Here is a 25677-nt window from a genome sequence, read left to right as displayed (position 1 = left end):
TTACTGTCTGTCATTATGAGGGTTATCGTTTTTTAAATCTATAAGATGGGTAAGCTGTCTACATAAGCGATTTACTTGCTTTAAAACAGACTTTTAAGATTTGGAGTGTAAACTGAGTATCTCTAAACGCTTGTTTTATTTACTCTGGCTCATAGGAAATTAGAAAAAATAAATCAACATAGCTTTTAAGTGGCAACTCTGCTTTAGTTTTCACGCTTGCAGAAACATGAAAATTACATTGATATGGTAATGAAATTTTACATAATGCAATAAATACATTGTGTTTCTTACACAAGAAAAGGTACTGCATAGTATGGAAAGGGCTCCGGCAATGGTAACTGTTCCTGGCAAATTCACTGTATTTTTAATTGCACCTCTCTCAACTAATACTGTTTCTCCTAAGTTTGGTATATTTCGATGTCAAATTTTGTAGGGTGATTATAATATGGAAATATAAACTGTAAGTTCACTTTGAATAGAGGACTGTAATAATTTCTTTGTTGCATTTGAATCATTCTCCCTAGATAGAAAGTGAAACACTCTCGATACACACAATAAACAAAACTGAAACTGAGCAGCTGCAGGTGTAGGAGGGAAACAGGAAAAAAATCACAGACTGTCTATTTTGGTGTGGGCAATTCATGCCAATTTCCTTAAAGGGGAAAATAAGCCAGGCTTTTATGGATAATTATGAAAACAAATAGTTTGTAAGCTCAGAATGCAGTCCTCTAGCCTACATTCATGTCGGTTCTAATACCCAACGCACTTTTGAAGAGAGTAAACCAAGGCACATGGAAATTGTACTGCTGACCCCGAACATACCGACTTTCTCCTAAAACAGCAGCGCAGGTAACAACAGTATCCAGTAAAATCAAACAAGCTCACGCAACAGTCTGTTGCGCTGTCAGATTTTAAGAAGCTGCTATATGAAAGTTGGAGATCTGATGCAGAGCCAGGCATGGTGGCACCCTCCCTGCAGGAAGCACTTAGGAGGTTAGAGGCCAGCACAGCCTATTATAAGACCCTGTCTCCAAAGAGAGCTGGCATAGCCACAAGTATTCTAGATGTTACTGTGATACATACGCTCTGTGTTTTCAGGACGCAGTTTTGGAGGAGACTTACACATGCTAGGCAAATGGTCTACCACTGAACTATATGCCCAGTCCTTACATGTCTGAATCTTAATTTTCAATATCCAAGTTGTTACATTAGGAATCTAGCTTTTACCAATCCATAAAATATACTAGTATAACTCCAGTCTAAAATATACTGGGTAAAGCTCACAGGCATAAAAATTAATCTTTATTACCAGCCATTATAAACTCGAGTGACTGTGTAAAATTAAGTCACATAGCAATTGAATGCGTTGCTCTTCACTTGTAAGAACATTTCACGTTTGCCTAACATCCACATGTCTAAATAAGAAATGTTCAGAATCAGCCTGTAAAAGTTATTGATCCTCAGACACCCGAAAGCTTTACACACTTACACCTCTGTGAACAACATAGAATTTTCTATTCCACTGCATTAGGTTGGTCTACTTTTACTTCCTATAAGGCCAAACTTTCAATAAAGATAAAGAATGGTAAGTTACGTACAAGCAGCTCTTTGTCTTCAGGAGTAGTGTGCACTTACTCTGAGGGTAATCAGACCAGCTACGGCAGCAGCAGCAAAAGAAAATTCTTCCTGTCTGAGAAGCACTAATATAGCACAAGGTGCAGGGGGCGGTTCCCAAAGCCTCCACTAAGCCTTATGCAAACAGCCCTGTGACGCAAGCGGAACAGCGCTTCACTATGCTATGGGTGGCAGCCTTGCTGGCTCGCAGCTTGAGTTCATTTAGTTTACAGAACATAACTCGCTGGGAAACACATGATGGCCAAGAGCTGGTAGCTCAGCACTAGGGACAATTGCTCTGCTACCGAAGAAGGCACTGTTCCGGTAACTCCCGAGTCACCTCTTTCCTGTTTCTGACCGTACTGCGCTTGTGATGTGTGCTCACCTCTGGTGGATGCTCCACTTAGACAAAGTCAAGAGATGAAGTTGGCTGCTGAAGCCAGAAGTGGGATGGGAGGCTGTTGCTCAATTTGGCGGGGTTCCAGTTTTTAAATGAAAACAGTCAGAAGGGTGGTGTGCAGTGGTGATGGCGCTCAGCAATATACATGTATTTAGCCTCACCAAACCGTATGCTTAAACTTGACTAAAATGGGTACATCTTGTACTATACATTTCATTTTTCTTTATATTTTCCAGAACTTTTTTTTTGGTAAATTTAGTAAAACCACGCCAAAACTATGAAGGCTATTATAAAACTGGAAAATACAGGTGTAACAGTGTCCACTTGTGGTCTAGGCTACTAAGGATCCAAGGCACGCAAATCAGTGTCTATGTGGGTCAGCCTGTGTAACACAGTATGGGGGATTTTGTTATTAAAAAGGGAGATACAATGTTTTTCTTCTTTTAAAAAACAAAACTAGTCTAGTCTTTAAATTGAGCAGCAGGATGGCAACATGCTAATACTGTACCAGGGCCTGCTAGATAAGGGAGAACATGGGCTCTGGGACGCTTTATCGTCAGGAACATGGTTAAGCTGTACACACGCAAATATTTTTTTCTATCCGCCCTCTCTACTCTGCTCAGAGGAATTTAATGTCAGACTGCATTTTTAGTAATTAAACTTTGTGAGATAGCAAGTTCAAGAACTGAGTAATATTTGTTTAGGGTTTGCACTGTCAGGACTAAAGCATGCAGACGCCCTTGACAAGCACTCAAATCTAATCTGGCTAGCATGAGAGAAGTCTGCACATCTCCCCATCTTCACAGTGAGGCAGTACGGAATGTGGAGAAACGAAGATACGTGTATCAGCTTTATGCCAGTTATGAACAAAAGTTTCAAGTTTTTTTTAAAAAATCATGTTGTGCTACCGTAAACAATCATGTACACACGCCTGTGCCACTGTAGACAATCATGCACTTGCATGGGCGCACACACGCTAATCAGAAAGAAGAGTATGCTACGACTATAACTTCAAGACACTGATGCACATATGAGCTGACACTCCAGCAAAGGGAAAATCATTGTTCTCCAGTGGCATGCCACTGGGAATATCATGACACTTCAGGGCAGGGTGTATTCTAGGGAGCAGCTGGCCAACACACAACAAACTCAATGGCATTTTTGTGGGCTTTTTCTTTCATTGGGGCCTTTTTTTGGTGTTATTGGTCTTTTGCTTGTTTGTTCTGATTTCTTGTGGGTTTTTTTTGAGGGGGGTTGCCTTTGTTTGTTTGTTTGTTTGTTTGAGGTAAAGAGAAATAAAGAGGGACAGAGGGAGACTATGAATGAGAGTGGGTGGGAAGCAGAGAAGCACTGAGAACAGTTGGAGAGGAGTGACCAAATGTATCACATGTGAAATTTTTCATCAAAAACAAGCAAACGATTCTGGGGGCGGCGGATGTAATTCATTGGCCTGGTATTTACGAAGTCCCGAGTTTAAACCCCAGAACCACAAAGCAAGCAACACAAGCCCGGTTCCATCTCAAATAGCCTTTCCGGTGTTTTCTGAGAAGGGTTAGTTAGAGAAGCTGAAGTCACAGAGGCAGCTCCTGGACATGGAGTGGACTTTTATCTCTGCACTGTGGCCGGCCTGGCTGCAACCACCCATAACCCTCCCAAGGGCAAGCACGGATCAGGAATTCAGATGTCAAAGGGCAGATGTTTCTAGGCAGGACAGGACTTAACTACCTGTCAGGTTATCTTCTCCACTCTGAGAAGGTAACTGCATGCTTGCTTATCTTACTAGCAAATATAGTTCTCTTTCTCAATGGAGAAAGTGAACCCACTGTGAGTGTGAGTAACTCCTCAGAGCTTTTTAGCCTGTCAATTATTTAACTGAATCAAAACAAAACTCATGACTTCATAGTTTGTCACTACAAAGTTTCTAAGGGCTTGGTCAGCCCCTGAAAACACAAAGACTGAATTCAGTTCCTAGAACTCCCATTTCAAACAGCTGGGTTTGGTGACACATACTTGTAATCACCGGGACTTGGTGGTCAACCAGCCTCGCCTACTTGGTGAAGTGGCTGGACTATGGTCTGTACACTGAGGGGAGCCTATGGGCTCCATCTCAGAGACAGTAAAACTTTCCCCCAAACCTCAACTCAGAGGTTTGAGACTTCAAACTTCCTTTGAGAAACTCAAACACAATTTTTAACAGTCTACATCTTTTCTTCTGTTAAATGTATCATGTCCAGAGGTATTTCGAGATTTGCATCTTTCAAATTGTTGTCTCCTCCTTATTACAGCTGAATCTATGTGTCTGAAACACACATAGAAAATATTTGTATATCTCAGACTTCCCACAACACAGTTTGTACTCTGCTGAAAAGAAATTCTACTGTTACAGATTGCTATTTTGTATAGGGCATATTAAGTAAAAATGGTAAGGTAAGCTTGTCCTACTGGTGCAATGTTGTAGGATATTTGTTCACTGTATGAAGAGGTGTTGCTGTGATTGGTGTAATGAAAAGCTGAATGGCCAACAGCTAGGTAAGAGACGGGCAGAACTTCCGGGCAGAGAGGATAATCGAGGCACGCAGGACAATGAAGACACAGAACGAGTGGACACACAGAATAGGAAAGAGGTAAAAGTCACGTGGTAGAATGCTGAGCAATAAAAATATGGGTTAAGTTAAGTTATAAGAGCTAGTGGAACAAGCCTAAACCAAGGCAGAGCTTTCACAATTGATAGTAAGTCTCCATGTGGTTATTTGTGGGCTGGCGGTCTGATGAGAAAGCATACTAAAGTGCACCCTATCTGATACACCAAAATGGAGAACACAAAGAGAGACAATTCACCACACAGCAAGATTTTCACGCCTTGCAGTGGCAACAACACGTAACAAACACGGCTAATGGGTTATGGGTACTGCACAGTGAAAAAGCACATGCTTTAGTTAGCATGCAGGAGGCCCTGGGAAGATTCCTCACACAAAGACAATGGGAGGCTGAGACAGCAGGGTCACTGAATTTAAAGGCTAGCTTGGGCTACACAGTGAGACTGTCATAAGAGAAACAAAAATTAAAAAAAAAAAAGCAGAAGAAGATGGAATATGGCTAATCCCATTTATATATTCTAAGACCTTAAACTCACTAGTTATAAACTAAATTGAATGCTACAATAGCCAATACAAGCAAACCAAATATCAATTCGTGATCAGAGATGAAGGACAGGATCACAGGTGATTTTTCCTTTATCATTTTCTGTAGTGACTACGTCATTAACATTACCTGTTTAGGCAGCTAGATTAAGCTTAAGCTAATAATCGGAGCTAGAGGTTTTACGAGTTAGACAAATAATGCAGTATGTACTTGGTCCTGAGTTCACGTTATCAACCCAAAGAGTTAGTTTCTCCTTCTAGGGCTCTGCAGTCTCCCTTTTCCTCCTGTCTTTTCACTTCCTTTGTTCTTCATTTTTTTAAAAATAGGGTTTCATGACATAGTCCAGGCCTTGAATTTACCACCCTCCTTCCTCAGCTTCCCCAGTGCTGGGACAGTACGATGTGCACTATACTATACCTGCCTCTAGTCTTTCTCCTCCCACCACCCCCATCTAACTAACACCAGGGAGTTTCAGTTTTACATTTCAGCCATCCTACAAAGCTTAAAAGTTCTCAACTGGTTCCTGTCTGCTTCTGTAAGAATCCATTTAGTGACACATTTGTTCTTTTAGAGTTGTCAGTTTGACAAGACAGACCTTGGCAGATGTACGAACTGATTTTTTTTTTTTTCCTTAGGAAGGTGCATGTAAGAATATGGTGATTTGAAGGCTGGAGCAATGGCTCAGTGGTTATGAGCACTGGCTACTGTTGTAGAACAGAACTGGGTTCTGTTCCCGGCATCTACACAGCAGCTTGAAACCATCTCAAACTCCAGTTCCTAGGGATCTGATACCCTCTTCTGACCTCCATGGGCACCAGGCACACACACACAGGCAAAACACTCATATGCATAAATAATACTCATATACATATATACATAAATAAATCTTTTAAGAATGGTGTATTATTATTATTATCATCATCTCAATTGCACTGGCTGATGAGATCCTGTTTCTTAGACTGTAGACTCAGCTTGAACTACAGGTGGGCATACCACAACTGGCATTGACTATGGGATTCTTAGTGCTGTCTCCAACATAAATTCCCAAACAGAAGGGCACGTGGGTCTGTGAGTGTGTGACAAGGCCGAGGAGACAACCAGGAGCACAGAGAGATTTTCAAGTCACACTGTCTACTTCCACCTCCTTACAAGAAGGAACTTACCAAACAGATTAAGCAACCCCCCATCAACTGCAAGATGGTTTTGTAGTTTTCTTATTCTAGTAGATTAAAAACGTAAGAGGGAGATCGCAAACAACATCTAAAACAAAAAGAAAGTCTGCCATAATTGCTGTCATACCTGTTAAAAAGTTACAGCTTAAAGGTTAAAGTAACTCCCAGAGCTTACACAACAGTACATAACCTGCCAGGCACGGTGCACTCGGATGTCTGGGAGTACAAGGCCAGGCTACATAGTGAAATCTTGTCTTTAAAAAGAGAGTACATGACCTTCAGACAATGAATATAAACTAAGAAAACAATTAAAGCAGTTAACACCAGGGCCAGAGAGGTAGCTAAGCATATAGCTCGTGCCTCTCCAGCAAGCTTCAGCCTCTGGTGCAAACTCCAGCCACACAGAGTGCAGCTACACTAGACAGCAGCATCACTGCAGGAGAAGCCTGCCACCTGCTGACAGAAACCTGCACCCTGTAGATGTTCCTGACTGCTGGAAGGTTTGGGGGTTTTGTGTGTGTGCATGTGCACGTGTGTGTGTCTGTGTGTATGTTTTGACTTTTGTTTGTTTAATTAGACAATTAACTTACTTTAGGGGCAGGGTCTTACTATGTAAGACTGGAACTCACAGGGCTCCATTTGTTTCTGCCTCCCGAGTGCCACCAGCCCAGTCATGACTGTACTTTAATGGGGACAAAACTGTACTGTCAGGTAAGGGTTCACACTACATTTAAATAAACGGTGGAAGTGCCACTGTTGTGGCCTATCAGCCCAAGGCACAACATGCAGTTAGAAGCTAGACGACACAAGAAAAGAGAAAGGGCCTCCTCTTTCTCTTGGCTCTGGTTTAATATCTTGCTGGCTGGCATCCATGATCTCCAACATAATGGAGTATGGCACCTGCTAAAGGAATGCACCCCTCTCTCTGAGGAGCATTACAGATTGTTAAATGGTTAACGAACTACAGTCCAACTCCCTGTCACCACACACAGGCAAGGGTCCCTCTCATCAACTGCAGTTAGCTCCCTGTCACCACGCACAGGCAAGGGTCCCTCTCGTCAACTGCAGTTAGCTCCCTGTCACCACGCACAGGCAAGGGTCCCTCTCATCAACTGCAGTTAGTTAACTCCCTGTCACCACGCACAGGCAAGGGTCCCTCTCATCAACTGCAGTTAGTTAACTCCCTGTCACCACGCACAGGCAAGGGTCCCTCTCATAAACTGCAGTTAGCTCCCTGTCACCACGCACAGGCAAGGGTCCCTCTCATCAACTGCAGTTAGCTCCCTGTCACCACGCACAGGCAAGGTTCTGCTCCTTCCTCCTCCTACTCCTCTTTTTTTTTTTTTTTTTGCATTAGGACAGGATATCATGCAGTAACTGACACTAGCCTGGAGCAGCACAAATTCTAGAATTTGTAGAAATCACCCTTCGCCAGCCTTCCAAGTACCAGGATTATAAACATGAGCCACACTAGGTCTTGGTAAGTGTCCCTTATTCATCCTAAGGCTTTGCACAATGTACCCAGTAAGTCTTGTCTTCAAGGACAGAGATCTTAGGATAAGAAAAATAACTGGAACAGCACCCCCATCCAACTAAGTTTAGTTGCAGACTAACTAGCTCTAATGGCTCCAAATCAGTCTCAGTTTGAGGCCAGCCCTGTCTACACAGTGATTTCTAGAACAGTTGGGGCCTGTTCTAGAACCTGCCCTAAAAACAAAACAAAAACAAACAAAAAACCCCCAAGGCTCCCAGCTCCCAAATCACAAACTACAGCTGAGGCATCTGTGGTTTGAACAGGGGTCCTTTAGGTTCTGGGGTGGGGGGGTCCTCACAGCTACACAGTGGGCAAGAAGCTCAGTCTTCAGGAGGCTAAGGCAGGAGGACCATCATGAATTTGAGGTCATATACTGCCTACATAGGAAGACCTTGTCTCAAAATAAAATAAACTATCAATAAATGAGGATTAAAATCAGATTATGGGGACTAATGCCCAACGGTAGGCTGTTTACTTAGCCCATGCCAGGCTTTGAGCTCCATTCCCAGCACAGCCACAATTTAAAAATCTATGTTCTTCTATGTATCCTAATTATCTCTAAATGGTTTTGATGCTTAAATTATTTTTAAAGCAAGAAAGGGTAAATAAAAGGATTTTTTTTACAAAATTATGTGGGGAATATTCACCTACAATGAAAATTAAGGCTAAGCCAAAAACCTCTGTGAAAACTGTCTGTCTGTCTCTGTCGATCTCTCTCTCCTGAGACAGAGTTCCACATAGCTGGTGATGGTGCTGAACCTCCGAACTTCCTGCCCAAGTGCTGATGGGATGACAAGCTCATGCCACAACACCTGGTTTATGGGGTGATGGGGCTTGAACCCAGGGCTTTCTGCATGCCAGGCAAAGGCTCTCCAAATGAGCTACAGTGTGAGATCCCACGCTTAATTCAATTTCTGCTCCCTAGTTCTAGATTTCAGCAATGCCAATTTAGAGTGTGCTCAGACAGAAGCATCAGTTTAATCATACAAAATTCATTCTGGGTTTTATTAATTATTTTTTAAAGTCACACAAAGACGATTCAGCAAATTAACCACCACACTAACCATTAGAGAAATGCAGAATAAAAACTACATTGAGAGTCCATCACGCCAGGCGGAATGGGAGTCATTGCATAACAACAAATGCCAGTGAGGATGCCCGCTCTGCTGGAAACGCAACCTGGCCCAGCACTATGCAGATGAGTTGGAAGAGTTAAAGCCACAACCCAATTACAGCCTAGCTCCTTTTGGATACTGCAAATACTTCCAATGAAGAATGTAAGCGATTAAAAAAAAAGACGTTCAACTGATACCTGAACCCAATGTATAAGTCCCAATATAAAAACATAAATGCATGAAAAATCAAGGTGGCATAACTCTTAAAAATTACTAATCACAGAGTAACATCCTCCAACAAGAATAAATGAGATGAAACCCCAGAGAAAAAAAATCAAAATGTTTATCAACCCATAAAAACAAACAACCAAATAAAAACTTCGGATTGCTGGACCCTATTTGTAGATCTCTGGCTCAGATTGTATATACGAGACAGGGCTGCATAATTTACAATCCTGAAATCACTGACAAGTGGGAGAATTACATTTAAAAATGTCCCATATTCTCTGGTTGCCATGATTTAAGTAAGCAGCTTTTGTGAGCCTTAACAGGTGTTAACACAACTCTGTTAAGGACAAACATGCCTACCTTTCAACCCCCAATCAAATGCTTATGCTGTTAATACAGATAAAGAAAGTAAAAGGATGTAAAGGGTTTTTGAACAAACTAAAATTGTTCGGGACTTGATTGAAACTGGTCTCATCTGTCACATAGATGAATACACAATAATAGAAACAAGAAAAAGCAGTCATTCTTTCAGGAAGTAACTCTAAGCTCACATCAAACTTGTCATTAGGGTTGAAAATGTGGTCAACTGTGGTATGAAGATAACGTAAAGGAAGCATGACACGTGTGGTTTAGAAGAACAAAGTCATATAGCCTGCTATAAACATTTCTAAAATATTTGCTAATTTGAGAATGTGGCTCTGTGGTAGAGTACCTGCCTATGCTCAGACAATTCCGCAGAAAGTTGGCTATAGAAAGGTCAATGTCAGGGGTTTAGCACACTTATATCTATCTAAAAATACATTTTCTGGAACCTTGACTAAGTGGTTGTTACCCTCAAATACTGCCATCAGTATCATTTCCTACTTCTTGAAGACATGAATTCTCACAAATTAGGTTTGTGTATCCTTTTTAAAGTCTGTGACCTTTGGGTTTAATTTTATCAGTACCTCCCTCTTCTTCAAACATGAACAATGTACCCCATAAACCACCTTCATTTTCAAAAATAAACAAGTTCATGGCTCTTAATTTTGCTTCATCTTCGAACTTGGTTCCAAGTTGTATTCTCTGAAAAACTAATTACTACACACACACACACACACACACACAACACTACTATAAAAACACTTGAACCTCTCTGCGTCTTCCTCTCTCCCCTCCTCCCTCCAGTACTATCTTTTTCCTAACTAAGGCAACTCCTTAGTTCCTGCTGATTCATGATGACGATTTCCTTGGTGTAGGATCCTCCCTTCATATGAATTTCAGCGAGTGCTCTACCTAATCTGAAATGAATCCTCATATTAAAAACACACAATGTAAAATCCCGGTACTGGACGAGTAAGCTGTCTTAGTTACTTTTCCATTGCTGTGACAAACAACATGACTGAGGCAACTTACAAAAGGGAAGTGTTTAATTTCGAACTCATGGTTCCAGAGGATCAGAGTTCATGACCATCACCGAGGAACACAAGACAATGCAGGCAGGCAGTCGTGGCTTGCTGGAGTGATAGCTGAGAGCTTACCTCTGACCCAGAAACACAAGAGCTAACAGGGATTGGTGTAGGTTTTTAAAACCCAAAGCCCATCCCTAGTGACATACTTCCTCCAACAAGGCCACTCCTCCTAATTCTTCCTAAACAGTTCCACCAACTGGGACAGAGCATTCAAACAATAGAGCCTATGTAAGCCTGCTCATTAAAATCACCCCAGAAGTTGGTATGAACTTCTTTATAGGGTCCCCCTTTTTCCACACAGTCCGCCTACTCCTGACTCGGCCTTTACCCTACTGTAGGGTAAACCACTACCTGGCCGGTGGTCCCTCGTGGCTCTTGTCTTACTACTGGGGTTCTTGATAAGTAGCTTGGGAAACTAAGATAGCAAAAGCAAAGGAGATCATAGTGACATCTTTTGGTATATTCAGTTACAAATGGCCTCCTTCTTAATCTTCACCAGGTGTCAATTTACCTGGAAGATACAATCTACTTAAAAATGCTAATCTCTAAACCTCTGTTACTAGGACAACACTTGGACCTTCTTACTATCCCTATTTCTGCTAAACTATCAGACCTCAGTTCACTTTCCAGGATAAAACCAAATCACGGCCTGAGAGGATACCACACGGGACTAGAAATTAAACATGTCTCTATAAATAATAGATTTGCTCTACAGTCATATATGAATAAACAAACAAGTAGATAGCTGTCAGAAAATGCCATACTTTATTTGGCTTTTATTTTCATTACAAAAAACAAAGGTAACTTCCTAAACGTGGAGGAATGATGAGCTGAGGGTACAGCTAAGAAACAGAATACTTTCCTTGAATATTGAATCCCCAGTGCTGAGAATAGCAACACACATACACACACACACACACACACACACACACACACACACACACACACACACCATTTTTAAAATGCAAAAAAAGCATAAAGCAAAACAAAACTAAAAACTAAAAAGTAATCTGGAAAAACAGGAGAATGCCTTTATCATTCAATTTAAAAAAGATATGCTGACAGAAGGTTAAAAGGGTATAGAGCGAGTAGGTATAGGCTTCCTAAGAGGCTACTTCCTTTCTTATGGGAAAAACTGGCAGGGAAAGCAGACAAGGACAAGCATCTGGGCAAGTAGATAAGAAAATGGGAGCACCTGGGGCCCCTCCCCGCCTGCCTCACTGCTGGCAAGCTCCCAACCCGAAGGGAGCTACAGCCTGCCTCAATAGAGCTTCCTTCCTTGGCTCTCTGGGCATGCCTTTCAGTCTTTTCCTGCAGTTTAGTTGACTGTCTTTCCCCAGAGATAAAACAAGAGGCCCTGGCTAGCAGGTTCCATCCAAGGGCCACAGAAATGACAATTCGGACCTAGACGTGTCCATGGGGGACTCCAGAGGAGGTCGCACCACAGCACAGGCACATCTTGAGCCAAGTGTACAGTGGCGCAGGTGAACTTGAGGTCGGGGAAAGGCTGGGCTCTTTACACTCTCCCTGAAGGATGGCTGCTATCCCTCCACTGGGCCTGCTCTGCCTACAGGGCAGCCTCTCTGTACCACTTTCTCTAGGTGCTCACCTTGCTTTTGCTTCAGACCCAGAACTTTAGTCTGTACTGGATTTCATTCCATTGTTCAGCCTGTAACAGTAGCCTTCTCTCACTGACGTGGAAACAATCCCTGGCCTAGAGAGAACTCCCCAAGTTACAGTTTGCTCAGGTGTAGTGAGAGCAAGGGCAACCAGTGTTTGAGCCAGTGTTCCCATTCTACTGGGCTCCACAAGGGTAGGCAGCGGCAATGCCTAAGCAAGGGGAAAAGATACAGTATACCAATTAGAAAACCGCTTTGCTACTAATGTTTCTTCCTTCCTTCCTTAAGTCTTAAAAACTATAAAGACGTATGTGTCTGTGGCAGGGGGTGCTTTTGGTCAACCATACACACTTCTCTGCTGTCCGGCAGTCTTTGTCCAATGATTCTGAGTAGCTCTTGTCCAAGGAATGTCCATCTAGAACTAGAAGCACAGGATCCTGCTCTGGGAAGGTCCCTGAAATTGAAAGATTTACTTTTGGGACTCAAGATCCTTTAGTGTCTTGAAAGTGGCTGGTTGTGAAGCCTGGCTGCCTGAGTTCCCTCCCTAGGTTCCATGGAAAGCTAGGAGAGAACTGATTCCACAAATGTGTTCTCTGACTTCCACACATGGGCTGTGGCCTGTGTGCATGGACAAGCATACAACACATACAATAATAAAAGAAACAATGACAGGGTTACTCTCGTCGAGCACAATCTGTTAGATAATGCTTTAACCAATACCTTGAACAGGAAGATGTTGAAGCTGAAGTATAGACACATCAGAGTTTCACAGCCCCACAACATCACCAGGATGCAATCCTTTTGTTTTGAGTCTTCCGGATTCCTTGATCTTAGCAGAGTGTTTGGGACATGGCTATTATGAACACTATGAGTTTAAAAAGTGGTCTTCTGTCCCATACTTGGGAGGCTGAGGCAGGGCCACTCTGTGCTCCATTCATGTCTGGGCCACATAGCAGACCCTGTCTTAAGAAACAACACAAGGGCTGGGCATTGGTGGCCCACACCTTTAGTCCCAGCCCTGGGGAGGCAGAAGCAGGTGGATCTCTGTGAGTTCGAGTCCAGCCTGGTCTACAGAGCTAATTCCAGGAAAGGCTCCAAAGCAATACAGAGAAACCCTGTCTAGAAAAACAAAACAAAAAAATCCCCCAAACAAACGAACAAACAAAACCACCAACAACATAAGGGCTGACAAGATGGCTCAAGGAGGAAAGGCACCTGCAGCATGTGTGACCCAAGTCTGGTCTCCTGGGTCCACCGCATAGGTGAAGGGCAGAACAGACTCTCAAGCTGCCCTCTGATCTCTGTAACCATGCATGTGCCCCTCCTGTATCATGCACATACATAAAATACTAATTTTAAGAATTAAAAAGCAAAAGCAAAACCCCAGTGTCTGTGGGCTTGTTGAGATCCAAACACTGTAAGCACAAGTTTTGATGCAGGTTCTACTGAGGAGAAGCATCAAACTTTGTTTTAGAGATTTTTGTTGCTGTTGTTTGGTTTTTTTTTTTTTTTTTTTTTTTTTTTTGGCATTTCTTGCTAACATTTCACTAGTTGTGATTCAAAATCACTGCATTTCTTTTAAAAATTGGACTTATTTTTATGTGTATGATTGTTTTGTTGGACCATATGTCTGTGCAACATGTGTATGTGTGTTGCTAAAGAGGTCAGAAGAAGGCACTGGATACTCTGGGAATGAAGTTAGAGATGGTGTTGGGCCATCCTGTGTCTGCTGGGAACCAATCCCAGGTTGGTCCTTTGTAAAAGCAACAAGTGTTCTTAACCACTGAGCCATCTCATCTCTCTAGACCCAGAGTAACCGTTTCTTATCAAAAATATACTGCCACAGACATAGTGGTACACACCTGTAATCCTGGCTAATCTAGAAACCAGGAAAAAGAAATGCAAATTCAAGGCCAGCCTGGGCAATTTATTGAGACTCAGTTTCCACATACAGATGCAAATGGGCTCTTAAAGGGCTTGCTAAGCATGCAATAGGTTCAATCCCCCATAGAGAAAATTTAAAAAATCTATTGTAGATGTTCATTTGTAATGCTAATATACAATCATATTTTTACACATTTCTTTGAAAATGTTTGCTCACAGAGATACACGACCTGGTGGCACCTGAATTGTCAACAATAGGATATAATTCACTTTGTCTCAATGACTCAAAGCTGCTGCAGGGAACAATCCTGACCATGTAGAAATTAACACAAGGATGACCTTGTCCTAATAGCACAGAGAGTCTGGAAATCTGGGCATGGCAGAGCAATGCTGTAATCCCAGCATTACAGAGACTGAGGCTGGAGGATTCTCAAGTTCCTGACCAACCTAAGCTACATAAGGAGAAAGACCCCATTTCAATAAATGAACAAATCTAAGGACCACTAAAACTGATAGGACTTCAACTGCCTCAAACTTGTATCATTAGATAAATTTAATCACATTTACTATTTTATGGTGTTTGGGGGAGAGGGGTACAGGATGGAGCATGTGGAGATTACAGGATAACCTGCAAGCTGGTGTTATCTCCTCCATCATCCCATGTGTTCTGAGTATCAAATCCAGATTATCAGGCCTGGCACCAAGTGCCTCACTGAACTATCTTGCTGACCTTTCAATTAATTTTTTTTAAAAACCAAGTAACTACCCCAACCACCAAAAAACCCCACACCCTTTTAGATCACTAGAAGTACATTACTAAAAGAAGCTCTGGGTGGGTATGGCATATGGACCAACCGGAGTCTGTATAACCCCTGTCCTAAAGGCCAGGCAATAACACACATCTATAGTCTGAGCTAAAGGAGAACATAGGGTTGGAAATCAGTTCAGTACAGGGTTCTGACACAGGCAAAGGCAACATAGCAAGACAGTCTCAAAACAAAACAGCCTTTGCCACTCTTGCCATATCATTTACCGGGCGGACACTATTTCATTTTTATCTACAAAATGTTTATCAATTTGATGAAATGTGAGAAAGGCAGAAGACCCAACTGACAGAGTTCTCAGTGGTCAAATAGGAACACTATTAGCAACAAATGAAGTAGTACGGAATTTTAATTCCAAATATAAGAAATATCTATGAGCCTGTACTGCTGCATAAATAATTTCCAGTACAGAATAACCCCACGTAGTTCATGCAGATACTTTACCCCCAAGGTATACTATAAACAAATTTCTCATATGAATGTCTTTCCAAGGGGCACGTCATGAAGGAGATGGAAAATAACACTGCTGACAAATGTACTTCCACCAGAGATAGCTACAAGTTAGACGTTAGGCTCACAGCATGCACCCTTGCTATGTGATAAAAGTAACACTTCACTTTCACTCTGAGAAACTCATGATCCTAGTTAATCATGAGACAAACCCCTGATAAAATCCAACCAAGGACGTTCTGCTAAATATCTAACCATAACAACTGGAAAGTGTGTGGGACAAGCAAAGTCTGAGAAAGTGCCCCAGTCAAGAAGAGATAAGGAGGTCGGGGGGTGTAGGTCAGGGGTGGAACATGTGCAGAGGACCAGCCAGGGGTAAGATAAGGAACCATGATGACTAAGTGCACTGTGATACCGGTGTGGCTCCTAGAACAGAGAAAGAGATTAGTAAAAGGAAATCTGAACAAACAAAACTAAAAAAAACCTTGCCCATGTAATAATGTATTTGTTCATTAACTGTATCAAATGAGTCATACAAGATGTTAATACCAAGGGAAACTGGTGTGTGATGTACCAGTTTGATAATGACAAATAGTAATCTTAAGAGATTGCACATGTGCAGAAGAGAAATCTGGAGCTGGTCTTGGTGGTGCATGCCTGTAATCTAAACTGAGGCAGGACTGCAAACTCAAGGCAAGGGCAAACAATTTAGAAGGACCCTGTCTCAGACAGGGGTGGGGGCTGAGGGACGATAATGAAGTAGCTATGCTTGTTTAGAAAATATAAAGCCCTGGGGACCATACCCAGCATAGAGGGTATGCATATGTTGAAATCTCCATTAGTAAGTAAGTGTAGATGTTAATATAGATTCAGGGAGCACAAGGATAATTAAATTGTAAAGTACTAGCCAACTTTGCCAAATGGGTTGTCTTATCTCTCTGATTACTTCTATCATGCCTTGTAATTGGTTTTCTCAGGATATCTAGGTTGCTATGTTACAAACATAGCTCACCAGCAGTTCCTTAATGTCTTTCAATTAAAACTGTCCTGGTTGGCAGGGTGGCTCATGCATGTAATCCTGTATTCAGGTGGCTGAGGTAAGGGGATCACCATGGGTTCTGAATCACAACTGGTATCACTTTCCCCCTAGCCTACCTTGGTTCGGTAGTTACATATTATCTGTGATCAGATATTCAATGGATATCCCTAGGTTTCTACAAAGTCTCTGAAGGAAGGGTATAGAGGTAGGCACAGCAGACCCTAAGCCACGACTATTGTAAAGAGAAAGAACCGGATTTGGAATCCATATTTCAAGGCATTCTAATACTTCTCCCATCTAAAGTAACAAACAACTAAAATTACAAAAGAAAAAAAAAAAAACTCTTCACATTTTCTATTGAAAACCTACTAGCATGCCAGATACATATTACAGCTAATTTAAAACAACACACTATATGTACAGGCAAAGATGGACCGATTTGTACAGTACAAGCAAGTGAAGTTGGCATTCTTGATGGACCTTCATTACTTTTTCACAAGGAAAGCAAACCCTTCCTTGAGATTTTGTGGAAAACCAGTTCATAGTTTAAGTAAATACAGAAAGATAGGGAAAGCAGCTTTTTTCCCCACTGATGGATTATAAATTTTGAATATGGAGCAAAATAAAGCCATTTAAGTTCTTTACGAAGGCAGCAAAACTTCTGACACAAGATGTTTGCAACCAGAGGTAAAAAAAAAAAAAAAAAAAAAAAAAAAGAAAGAAAGAAAGAAAGAAAGAAAATAAGCTCTGATAACACACGTCTAACCTAAAATATTGTTTAGAATGGTAACAGACTGTCAACTTCACATTTTGGTTCCGAATGTTCACTTGCACTCCAGCAAAAAAAAAAAAAAAAAAAAAAAAAAAAATCACACCCATCATGCTCAAGTCAACAAGTGCCATCAAAAAAACCCTAAACGAAACATATCCAACCTGAGAAGAGCAAATCACTTTTAAATTGTACCTCAAGTGGAATTCTTGAGACAAACAACTTCCACGAAGCTGTAAATAAGTCTTAAAGAACATTTTATAGGATTCACGCTTTGGGGGGACCGACACAAGAACACCTTTTGGAGCACTCGACAAGGAAGAACATTCAAACACTCGAGCTATTCCAATATCCCACTGGCTGGCTCGCATTTCTAAAAAACACTGAAGATGCTGTTTTCATAACATAACTCAAGGCGGCCCGGATGCACCCCCCTCCCCACCCCCAAAACAAACCGACTCCAGGACAGGAGTTTGAGTCGGATTAGCCGCACCTCTTGGAGGCGGGTGCCGATTTGAGATTAGCTCTGGAGAAACGGGTTTTGCAGCATGAGGTCGTTATCTCGGAGCATCTATTCGCTCTATTCTTTTAAACAGACAGCGTCAAGCATCTGCACGCGTGCAGCCTGCCCTCGCAGGGCCGCGCTCGGCCCACGCTGCTTCGGCAGCCCGCGTGCGAGCCGCTGCGCCCGCACTCACCATCTCGATGATCTTGGTCTTGCGGCCCGTCTTTCTCTTCAAGGTGAATATGTACTGGGCCAGCACCACGCCCGCCACCACCGCGCACACACTGGCGCTCGCCACCGCGCCCACCCGCGCCACGGCCGCGCGGTCCATGGACAGGCCCGCGAGCGCCGGGCGCGAAAGCCCCAGCCAAACCCGAAGCTGCGAGCACAGGGGCGCGGCAGCACGCTGCACACTCGCCCGGAGCTCCGCCCCGCGCGGCGGAGACCCGGGAGGCCCCGCCCAGAAGAGCTGGGGGCGGGGACGGCGGGGCGGGGACAACGTGATTCGTGTCCGGAACCCCACCCCTACTGAGTGTGGGGGCGGGACTTCCCCTGACGCTGACGCCAGAGCTACGCCGCAAATACTCGGAAGGGAACCTCGGTAATTGGGTGCTGAAGAGAAGTAGCGCTTGTGTAATCCGGAACCCCAACGCTCCAAACGCCAGGCAGTTCCTATAGTACACAGTAAGAAGGTCCCAGAAACACACGGGACAATAACCAAAGTTCTGTCCCAGTGAAAGAGCCTTCGACCACTGCCCACTCTGAAACTGTGCCCCGACTCTGCCAACATGGACTACAATGCCCAGAAGCCTCAGCGACGCCGTGTCTGACTTGTGCAATAGCATCCTGGGTTGGAAGGCCAGGGTCTAGGTTTCCTGGGGAGATGTGTGGAACTACTTCCCTTCTCAGTCTCCCGCTATCCACTAGTTGAGCGCACTTAGCAGTGTGAGCAGCCAGACTTGCAGTTGTTTACTTGCCTAGTGTCATTCCTCTGCTTTTGGAATGGGTTTACCAGGATGCAAGAGAGATGTTTACAGTAGTCACTCCAATTCTGTAAGACTGATGCTGCTGTTTGGCCAGGCTCTCTCTGTCTGGTATGTGCAACCGAAGGAAGTCAGGAATTAATAACTGTGGGGGAGAAAGAATTATTTTTTCTAGGTTTTGCTAGCTGGCCTAAAAGCAAATTAATATACTAACCAGAGTAAAACAATTTATGTATTGTGCAAATAACAATCCCACAAAAATAGGAGACTTAAGCTGGCCATGGTGTAGCATGCTTCTAATATCAGCACCTAAGGCAGGATGATTGCTGCCAGTACAGTGACTGACTGACCAGGGCCATGGACCATGGCCCTGGCTCACAAACAAGCAAAAAAGCTCAAAGAAGTAACCAAAATAATGATGCTAACATATACCATCCTGGGTTACTGAAAGAAATAAGTATTATGGAAACATTTCCCTACCCGGAAAAAACGTCTTGGCCGATGCAGCACTCCAAATTAGACCAAATCAAACCGAATTAGAAAAAGTCTATGTTAAATGGATACAATGTTCCTCAATGGCCTTCCAGCCCTCCCCCCCCCCCCCCCCAGAGGAGACAGGAAAGAGTCACGAAAACCACAAGTCTGAGTTCTGGGGGGGACAGTTTAAATACCCTGTGGGAGTGGTCTTGAGCATCTCTTGGGTCGGGGTCATCATTTGGTGGGCTTTCTGAGTTGCAGCAAGGTTTGGAGAGAGATAGGGGAGGGGGCTTGGGTGGAACTTCCACCGTAACATTCCAGACTCTTGGGTATATGGATGCCAGGGGCTGTGGTGAAGCTTCCACCATAACAGTTATATTTGACAATTCTAGAGTGAGGTGGAAATTTCAGAGTGAAAATGTACGGTGACTAAAGGTTACCCCGTGCAGATGAAAATCTCTCCAGGTGCTGTGTGAACTTAGTGATAGGATGAGTTCAAAAGTTATGTTTGGGTTAGATCTTGCACTGATATATTTTCTAATGAAAATTCCCATGTGTGTGTGTGTGTGTGTGTGTGTGTGTGTGTGTGTGAGTGAGTGTATGTACAGAGTCGTCTCTCTCTCTCTCTCTCTCTCTCTCTCTCTCTCACACACACACACACACACACACTTCTTCTGTACAAAGTATGTTTAACATTTTAAGGGATTTGTATTAATTACTTTTCTGTAGCTGTGATAAAGCACCATGACCAAGGCAACTTATAGAAGAGAGAGTTTACTTTGACATATAATTCCATAGGACTGCAATCCATAACTGCACACAGCATGACAGCAGGTGGTAGCAGGTAGCAGGAGGAGAAAGGTGACTGCACACATCGCAGCTACAAGCACCACGCAGAGGGAGCAAGCAGGAAGTGGTGCAGTCTGTAAGCTCTCAAAGCAAGCTTCTGAAGGACATGCTTCCTCCAATGAGGATGCACCTCCCCCTCCCTCCAATAGCACCGCTCAAACATCTGAGCCCAGGGGGAACATTCTCACTCAAACCACTACGAAATTTAAGGAAAACTAAAGGGCATTTCGGGCTTTGACCAGTTCTCAGTAGCTTTCATATCAAAATAATTACTGCACCGAAGTGATTTTCTCATGGCAGAGCCTGATCTCCTTTAGTCATGTCTTGAGGTGATGTGGCTTGAATCCCATCATAGTCAAAGCTAAGGATTGCTTTTTCTCTGTGCCATATGTTCTTCTCTGCCCCATCCCTGGGACCCTTGCAAAACATTCTTAAAGGAAAATACATAGAAAGATAATTCCCAGAAGATGATTCAGATCCTGACAGCTAATGAAAACATTGACTGCACAGATGCCTGTCTTAATTACTTTTCAATCACTGCGATAAAATACTGCAACCAAGGCAACGGATAAAAGAAAGCATTTAATCTGGCATTTGGTTTCAGTGTTAGTGTTCATGGTGGCAGAGTGAAGGGACAGCTGAGAGCCCACCCCTAGTGACACACCTCCTCCAACAAGCCCCATGTCCTGATCCCTCTAAATAGTTCCACTAAGTGTTCAAGTATACACACCTACGGGAGCAACCTCTTTCAAATCACCACAATGCCCTTCCCATATTTGTTTTGTGAACATATTTCTCTGATGCCATGTAATGCGTCTTTGAGGAAATACAAGCATGATTTTTGTGAAATTCTATGAGCATCTTTGAGGAAAGGGTACAAGAAAACCCATACCTTGAGGTATGCCTTGTGGATCTTAAGCATCATCTGTTGGTGACCCCTACTACAACTGACAGAATTGGTTCAAGCAGAGTGTGGCTGAAGTAGAATGTAACTACCAGTAGTTCTGGTGATAGGATCATTTCTACCTATTCCCTTTTCATTTTATAGACCACAGAAGTTTTGATTAATTGAGCTTGTTATACAATCAAAATTCAGTTAAGTGTTGTGGTACTGTGAATGAAAATGGCCCCCATAGGCTCAACGGGAGTGACATCCTTTGAAAGAATTAGGACATGTGAAGTTGTTGGAGTAGGTGTGGCCTTGTTGAAGGAAGTATGTTACTGGGAGTGGGCTCTGAGAATTGTGAAGCTCAAACCAGGCCAAGTGGCTGTCTGTCTGCCCCAGCTGCCTGCGCATCCAGATGTAGAACTCTCAGCTCCTCCCTAGCACCACATCTGCTTGTGTGGCACCATGACAATAATGGGCTATATTTGTGAAGATATAAGTTCACCCCACTTAAATGGTTTCCTGTGTAAGAATTGCTGTGGTCATGGTAACTCTTCACAGTAATACAAACTCTAACTAAGACAAATCTATACACATAATATTAACTACTATGTATTCAATATGTATACTACTACATTATCTACTATGGAAAAACTGCTGTGTAAAGCCAATAGTGGTAGCACATGCCTGTGATTACTTGGTAGGCCAAAACAAGTGAATCATGAGGTTAAGGCCAGTATGAGTACATGTCAGTGACTTGTCTAAAAAAAGGTAGACTGTTTATTGCTCTCACTAAGGCTTTGAGCACTATACTGAATGAATAGAGAGAATGGTAATCTTGTCCTATTTCCAGGTTTAGAGGAAATGATATGAAAATTCCCACATAGTATAATGTTAGCAATAATTTTGTTGTATATAACTTTTATGAGATATGCTTCTACTATCCTCAGTGTGCTCAAGATTTTTATTATGATGAATGGATCTTTGTGGAAGTCCTATTTTTATCACCTGATGTGTTTTCTGACCTTCTATCTATTTATGCATTGAATTACACTTAATGATTTGCAATTTTGTATTCCTTGTATTCTTGAAAAAAGTTAACTTGGTCACAGTGGGTGATCTTTGATATGTGTTCTTGAATTTGCTTTGCAAGAATTTTATTGAGAATTTTTGCATCTATGTTCATCATTTAAGTTGGCCTATCATTTTCTTTTTTAACTTTTTTAAATTAATTTTTTATTTAAATTAAAAACCATCTTATTCTTACCAATCCCAGTTCCTTCTCCCTCTGATCCTCTCACTTTCTCCACCATCTCCCCATCCCAACCCCTATCCAATCCCTAAGGAGGGTAAGGACTCCCATGGGGTGTCATCAAATCTGTCACATCATGTTGGGGCAGGAATGAAGCCCTCCCCATGTATCTAGGCTGAGAGAATATCTCTTCACAGAGAATGGGCTAGTTCATGCACTAGAGATAAATACTGATCCACTGCCAGTGGCTCCATAGACTGCCCAAGCCCCTTGGATGAAGACTCTATGATAACATTTGAAGTAGACATCAATCTCATTATACAGGAATGGCATTTAAGGTAGCCTCTCCACTATTGCTTAGACTCTTAGTTGGGGTCATCATTGTGGATTCCTGGGAATTTCCCTACTGTCAGGTTTCCCTTTAAAGCCATAATGGCTCCATCTCTCAAGGTATCTCTTTCCTTGCTCTCCTTCTCTCTCCTTCCCTCAAGTAGACTTTCCTGATCTCTCATGTTCTCCTCCCCCTCCCCTTCTTCCCTCCTCTCTCTCCTACTTCCTTCCCCCTCTCCCATGCTCCCAATTTACTCAAGAGATCTTGTTCCTTTCCCTTTCTTGTGTGTGTGTGTGTGTGTGTGTGTGTGTGTGTGTGTGTGTGTGTGTGTGTGTGTCCATGTATGTCTTTTTTAGGGTTCTCCTTGTTTCCTAGCTTCTCAGGGTTATGGATTATAGGCTGGTAGTTCTTTGTTCTGTGTCTAATATCCACTTTTTACTGAGTACATACTATGATTCTCTTTCTGTGTATCTGGGTTACCTCACTCAGCATGATATCTTTTAGTTCCATCCATTTGCCAGAGAATTTCAAGATGTCATTGTTTTTCAGCCACTGAATAGTATTCCATTGTATAAATGTACCACATTTTCTTTATCAATTCTTTGGTTGAGGACCATCTAGATTGCTTCCATGTTCTGGCTGTTACAGATAATACTGCTATGAACATAGTTGAACAGATGTCCTTGTGGTATGAGTGTACATTCTTTGGGTATATGCCCAAGAGTGGTATTGCTTGGTCTTGAGGTAGACCGATTCCAAGTTTTTCTGAGAAACCACCATCCTGATTTTCAAAATGGCTGTACAGGTTTACACTCCCACCATCAGTACAGGAGTGATACCCTTATTCCACATCGTCTCCTACATAATTTTTCATTAGTGCTTTTGCTTGCCTTCTTTGGAAGCTTGCATGCACCTTCTGATACCATGAAAGCTAAGTCTTCAAAGAGGGAGTGTGCAGGTCAGTTCTAGCACAGGGCCCTCTGGAAGCTTTGTAGTATCTTCAGCAATAGAGACTTACCTTCCACTTCTGGGTGATACAAAAGGACAACAGCAATAGGGTGTCTCTTAGGCATCCCTGGCCAACAACTAAAGAGAGTTTTCTCTTGTTTGGTATTGAGATTTTTTGTTAGGTGGTCTTTGATTCTTTGAGGGAGCACTGTCAGCACTGGATAAGAAAGGTTCAAAACTATATATGTACATTTATACACTGAATTCATTTATAGGGTTTTGTTTTGTTGGTTTATTTGTTTGGTTTAAAGAATTCTTTGATTCTTTGTAACATTTTAATATATCCATATAGTTATTTTACTCTCCTTCCTCCTTTTCCTGTATTTAACCCCATTTCCCTAAGAAATCTTCCTTTCCAAATTTTTCCTATCAGATCACTTGTATCTTGCTAGTCCCCGTTATCTTTCTCTAACTTTTTTTGTTTGTAATTACCTCTATTCCCTTTCATAAGGTGCCATATCCCTTTCCCGTTTCTCAGTCAGATCACTTGTACCCTGCTGCTCCCCTTTCTGTTGATCCACAACCCTTTTATCCTATTCCATCGATGGTCCTGTTTGACTTTCCTGGTTTCTGTAGTTACTACAGCTTCTGTACTCACATCTGAACATTTGGAGGTAAGAAACTCCAGTAAGAGAGAAAATGTGGTGTTTGTGTTTCAGGGTCTAGTTTATCTCACTCAATATGATCTTTTCTTGGTCCATCCATCCATATACTTGCAAAGTTCATGATTTCATTTTCCTTACAGACGAATAGTATTCCTTAGTGTATATGCCCCACCTTTTCATTAGCCATTAGTTAGTTCTAGGGCATTTAGATTGTTTCCATTTCTGAGCTATTGTGATTAGAGCAGCAGTTAACATGGTTGAGCAAATATCTGTGGAGTGTCATGTCTAGTCCTTTAGGCATATGCTGAGGAATGGTATAGATAGCTCATATGGTATATTTATTTTTAGCTTTTGAAGAATTCTCCACACTGATTTCCATAGTTGCTACACCAGTTTTCAATCCCACCAACAGTTAATGAAGGCTCCATTTTTCCTGGATTACCTCCAGCATTTGTTGTCAGTTGTTTTTTGCTTATCTTTGTTATTCTGAGAGGGGTATTATAAAATGTCAAAATTGTTTTTATTTGCACTTCCACAATTACTGGAGATGATGATTTTTTGGGGGGGCATTTCTTGGCCATTTCATTTTCTTCTTTGAGAGCTCTCTATTCCGTCTAAGGCCCATTTTGTGAATATGTCACTTTTCATTTCAACTCTTTGCTTTTTGAGTTATTTGTATATTCTGGATATTAAACATGTGTCAGATATATAACTGGCAAAGATTCTATTGCTTTTTATGGGCTTCCTCACTACCTGGTTGATTTTTTTCTGTAACTGTACAGAAACTTTATTTTCATCAATTATGACTTGTTTGTTTGTTTGATTTTTGTCTTTCTTGTTGGGCAAATGGAGTCCTATTCAGGAATCCTTTCCTATCCTTATATCATGTAGTGTATTGCCTATGATTAATTCTATCAGTTTCAGTGTTTCAAGTTTAGGTCTTTGATCAATTTTGAGTTAAGTTTTGTGCAACATAATAGATACAGGTCTAATTTCATTCTTTTACAAGTGTGATATCCAATTTCCCCAGAATCATTTGTTGAAGATACTTTCTTTTTCTTCATGTGTGTTTTTGGCATCTTTACCAAGTATTAAATGGTTGAAGTTCTATGTATCCATGTTTGAGTCTTTGTTTTTTCCATTGGTTAACATATCTGTTAAGTGTCAATACCATATTGCTTTTTGTTTGTTTGTTTTACCATGGCTCTGTAATATGTCTTCAGAACTGGAATTGTGATTACTCCATCACTGTTCCTTTTGCTTGGGATTGATAGGTTATCTTGGTCTTTTGTAGTTCATGAAAATTTTAGGATAGTTTGTCTACTTCTGTATCTAGAATAAGATTTTGATAGAATTGCATTGAATTTGTTAATAGATTTTGGAATAATTATCCTTTTCACAATGTTAATTCTAGTATTCCATGAATAAGAGCTATCATTCAATTTTCTATTGTCTTTTATCTCTTTTCCACAGAGGTTTAAAGTTTTTTTTTCTTTTTTCTTTTTTAGAGACATTCTGCCTCCTCGGTTAGATTTAATCTT

The 25677-nt window shown here is 41.9% G+C and overlaps 1 protein-coding gene across 4 annotated transcripts in view; it reads right to left on the bottom strand.

Moving 5' to 3' along the window:
• Nt5c3a (5'-nucleotidase, cytosolic IIIA) overlaps positions 1–18133 on the bottom strand; it is a 35511-nt gene extending 17378 nt beyond the window's left edge. Inside the window, exon 1 of one of the 4 annotated variants that reach the window (XM_051202894.1) lies at positions 17939–18133. In XM_051202894.1, the coding sequence (XP_051058851.1) occupies positions 17939–18076 (138 nt within the window). In that variant the 5' untranslated portion in view covers positions 18077–18133. Of the gene's footprint in view, positions 1–1598; positions 1738–17938 lie in introns of those variants that run through there. The other 3 variants (XM_051202895.1, XM_051202897.1, XM_051202896.1) reach the window with 3 other exon arrangements.
• Between the last annotated feature and the right edge of the window lie 7544 nt (positions 18134–25677).

Source organism: Phodopus roborovskii, unplaced genomic scaffold (genome assembly GCF_943737965.1).
Source record: "Phodopus roborovskii unplaced genomic scaffold, PHOROB, whole genome shotgun sequence".
NCBI classification, from domain to species: domain Eukaryota; kingdom Metazoa; phylum Chordata; class Mammalia; order Rodentia; family Cricetidae; genus Phodopus; species Phodopus roborovskii.
Note: the sequence above shows the minus strand (reverse complement) of the source record. Positions and strands in the feature narration are given on the sequence as shown.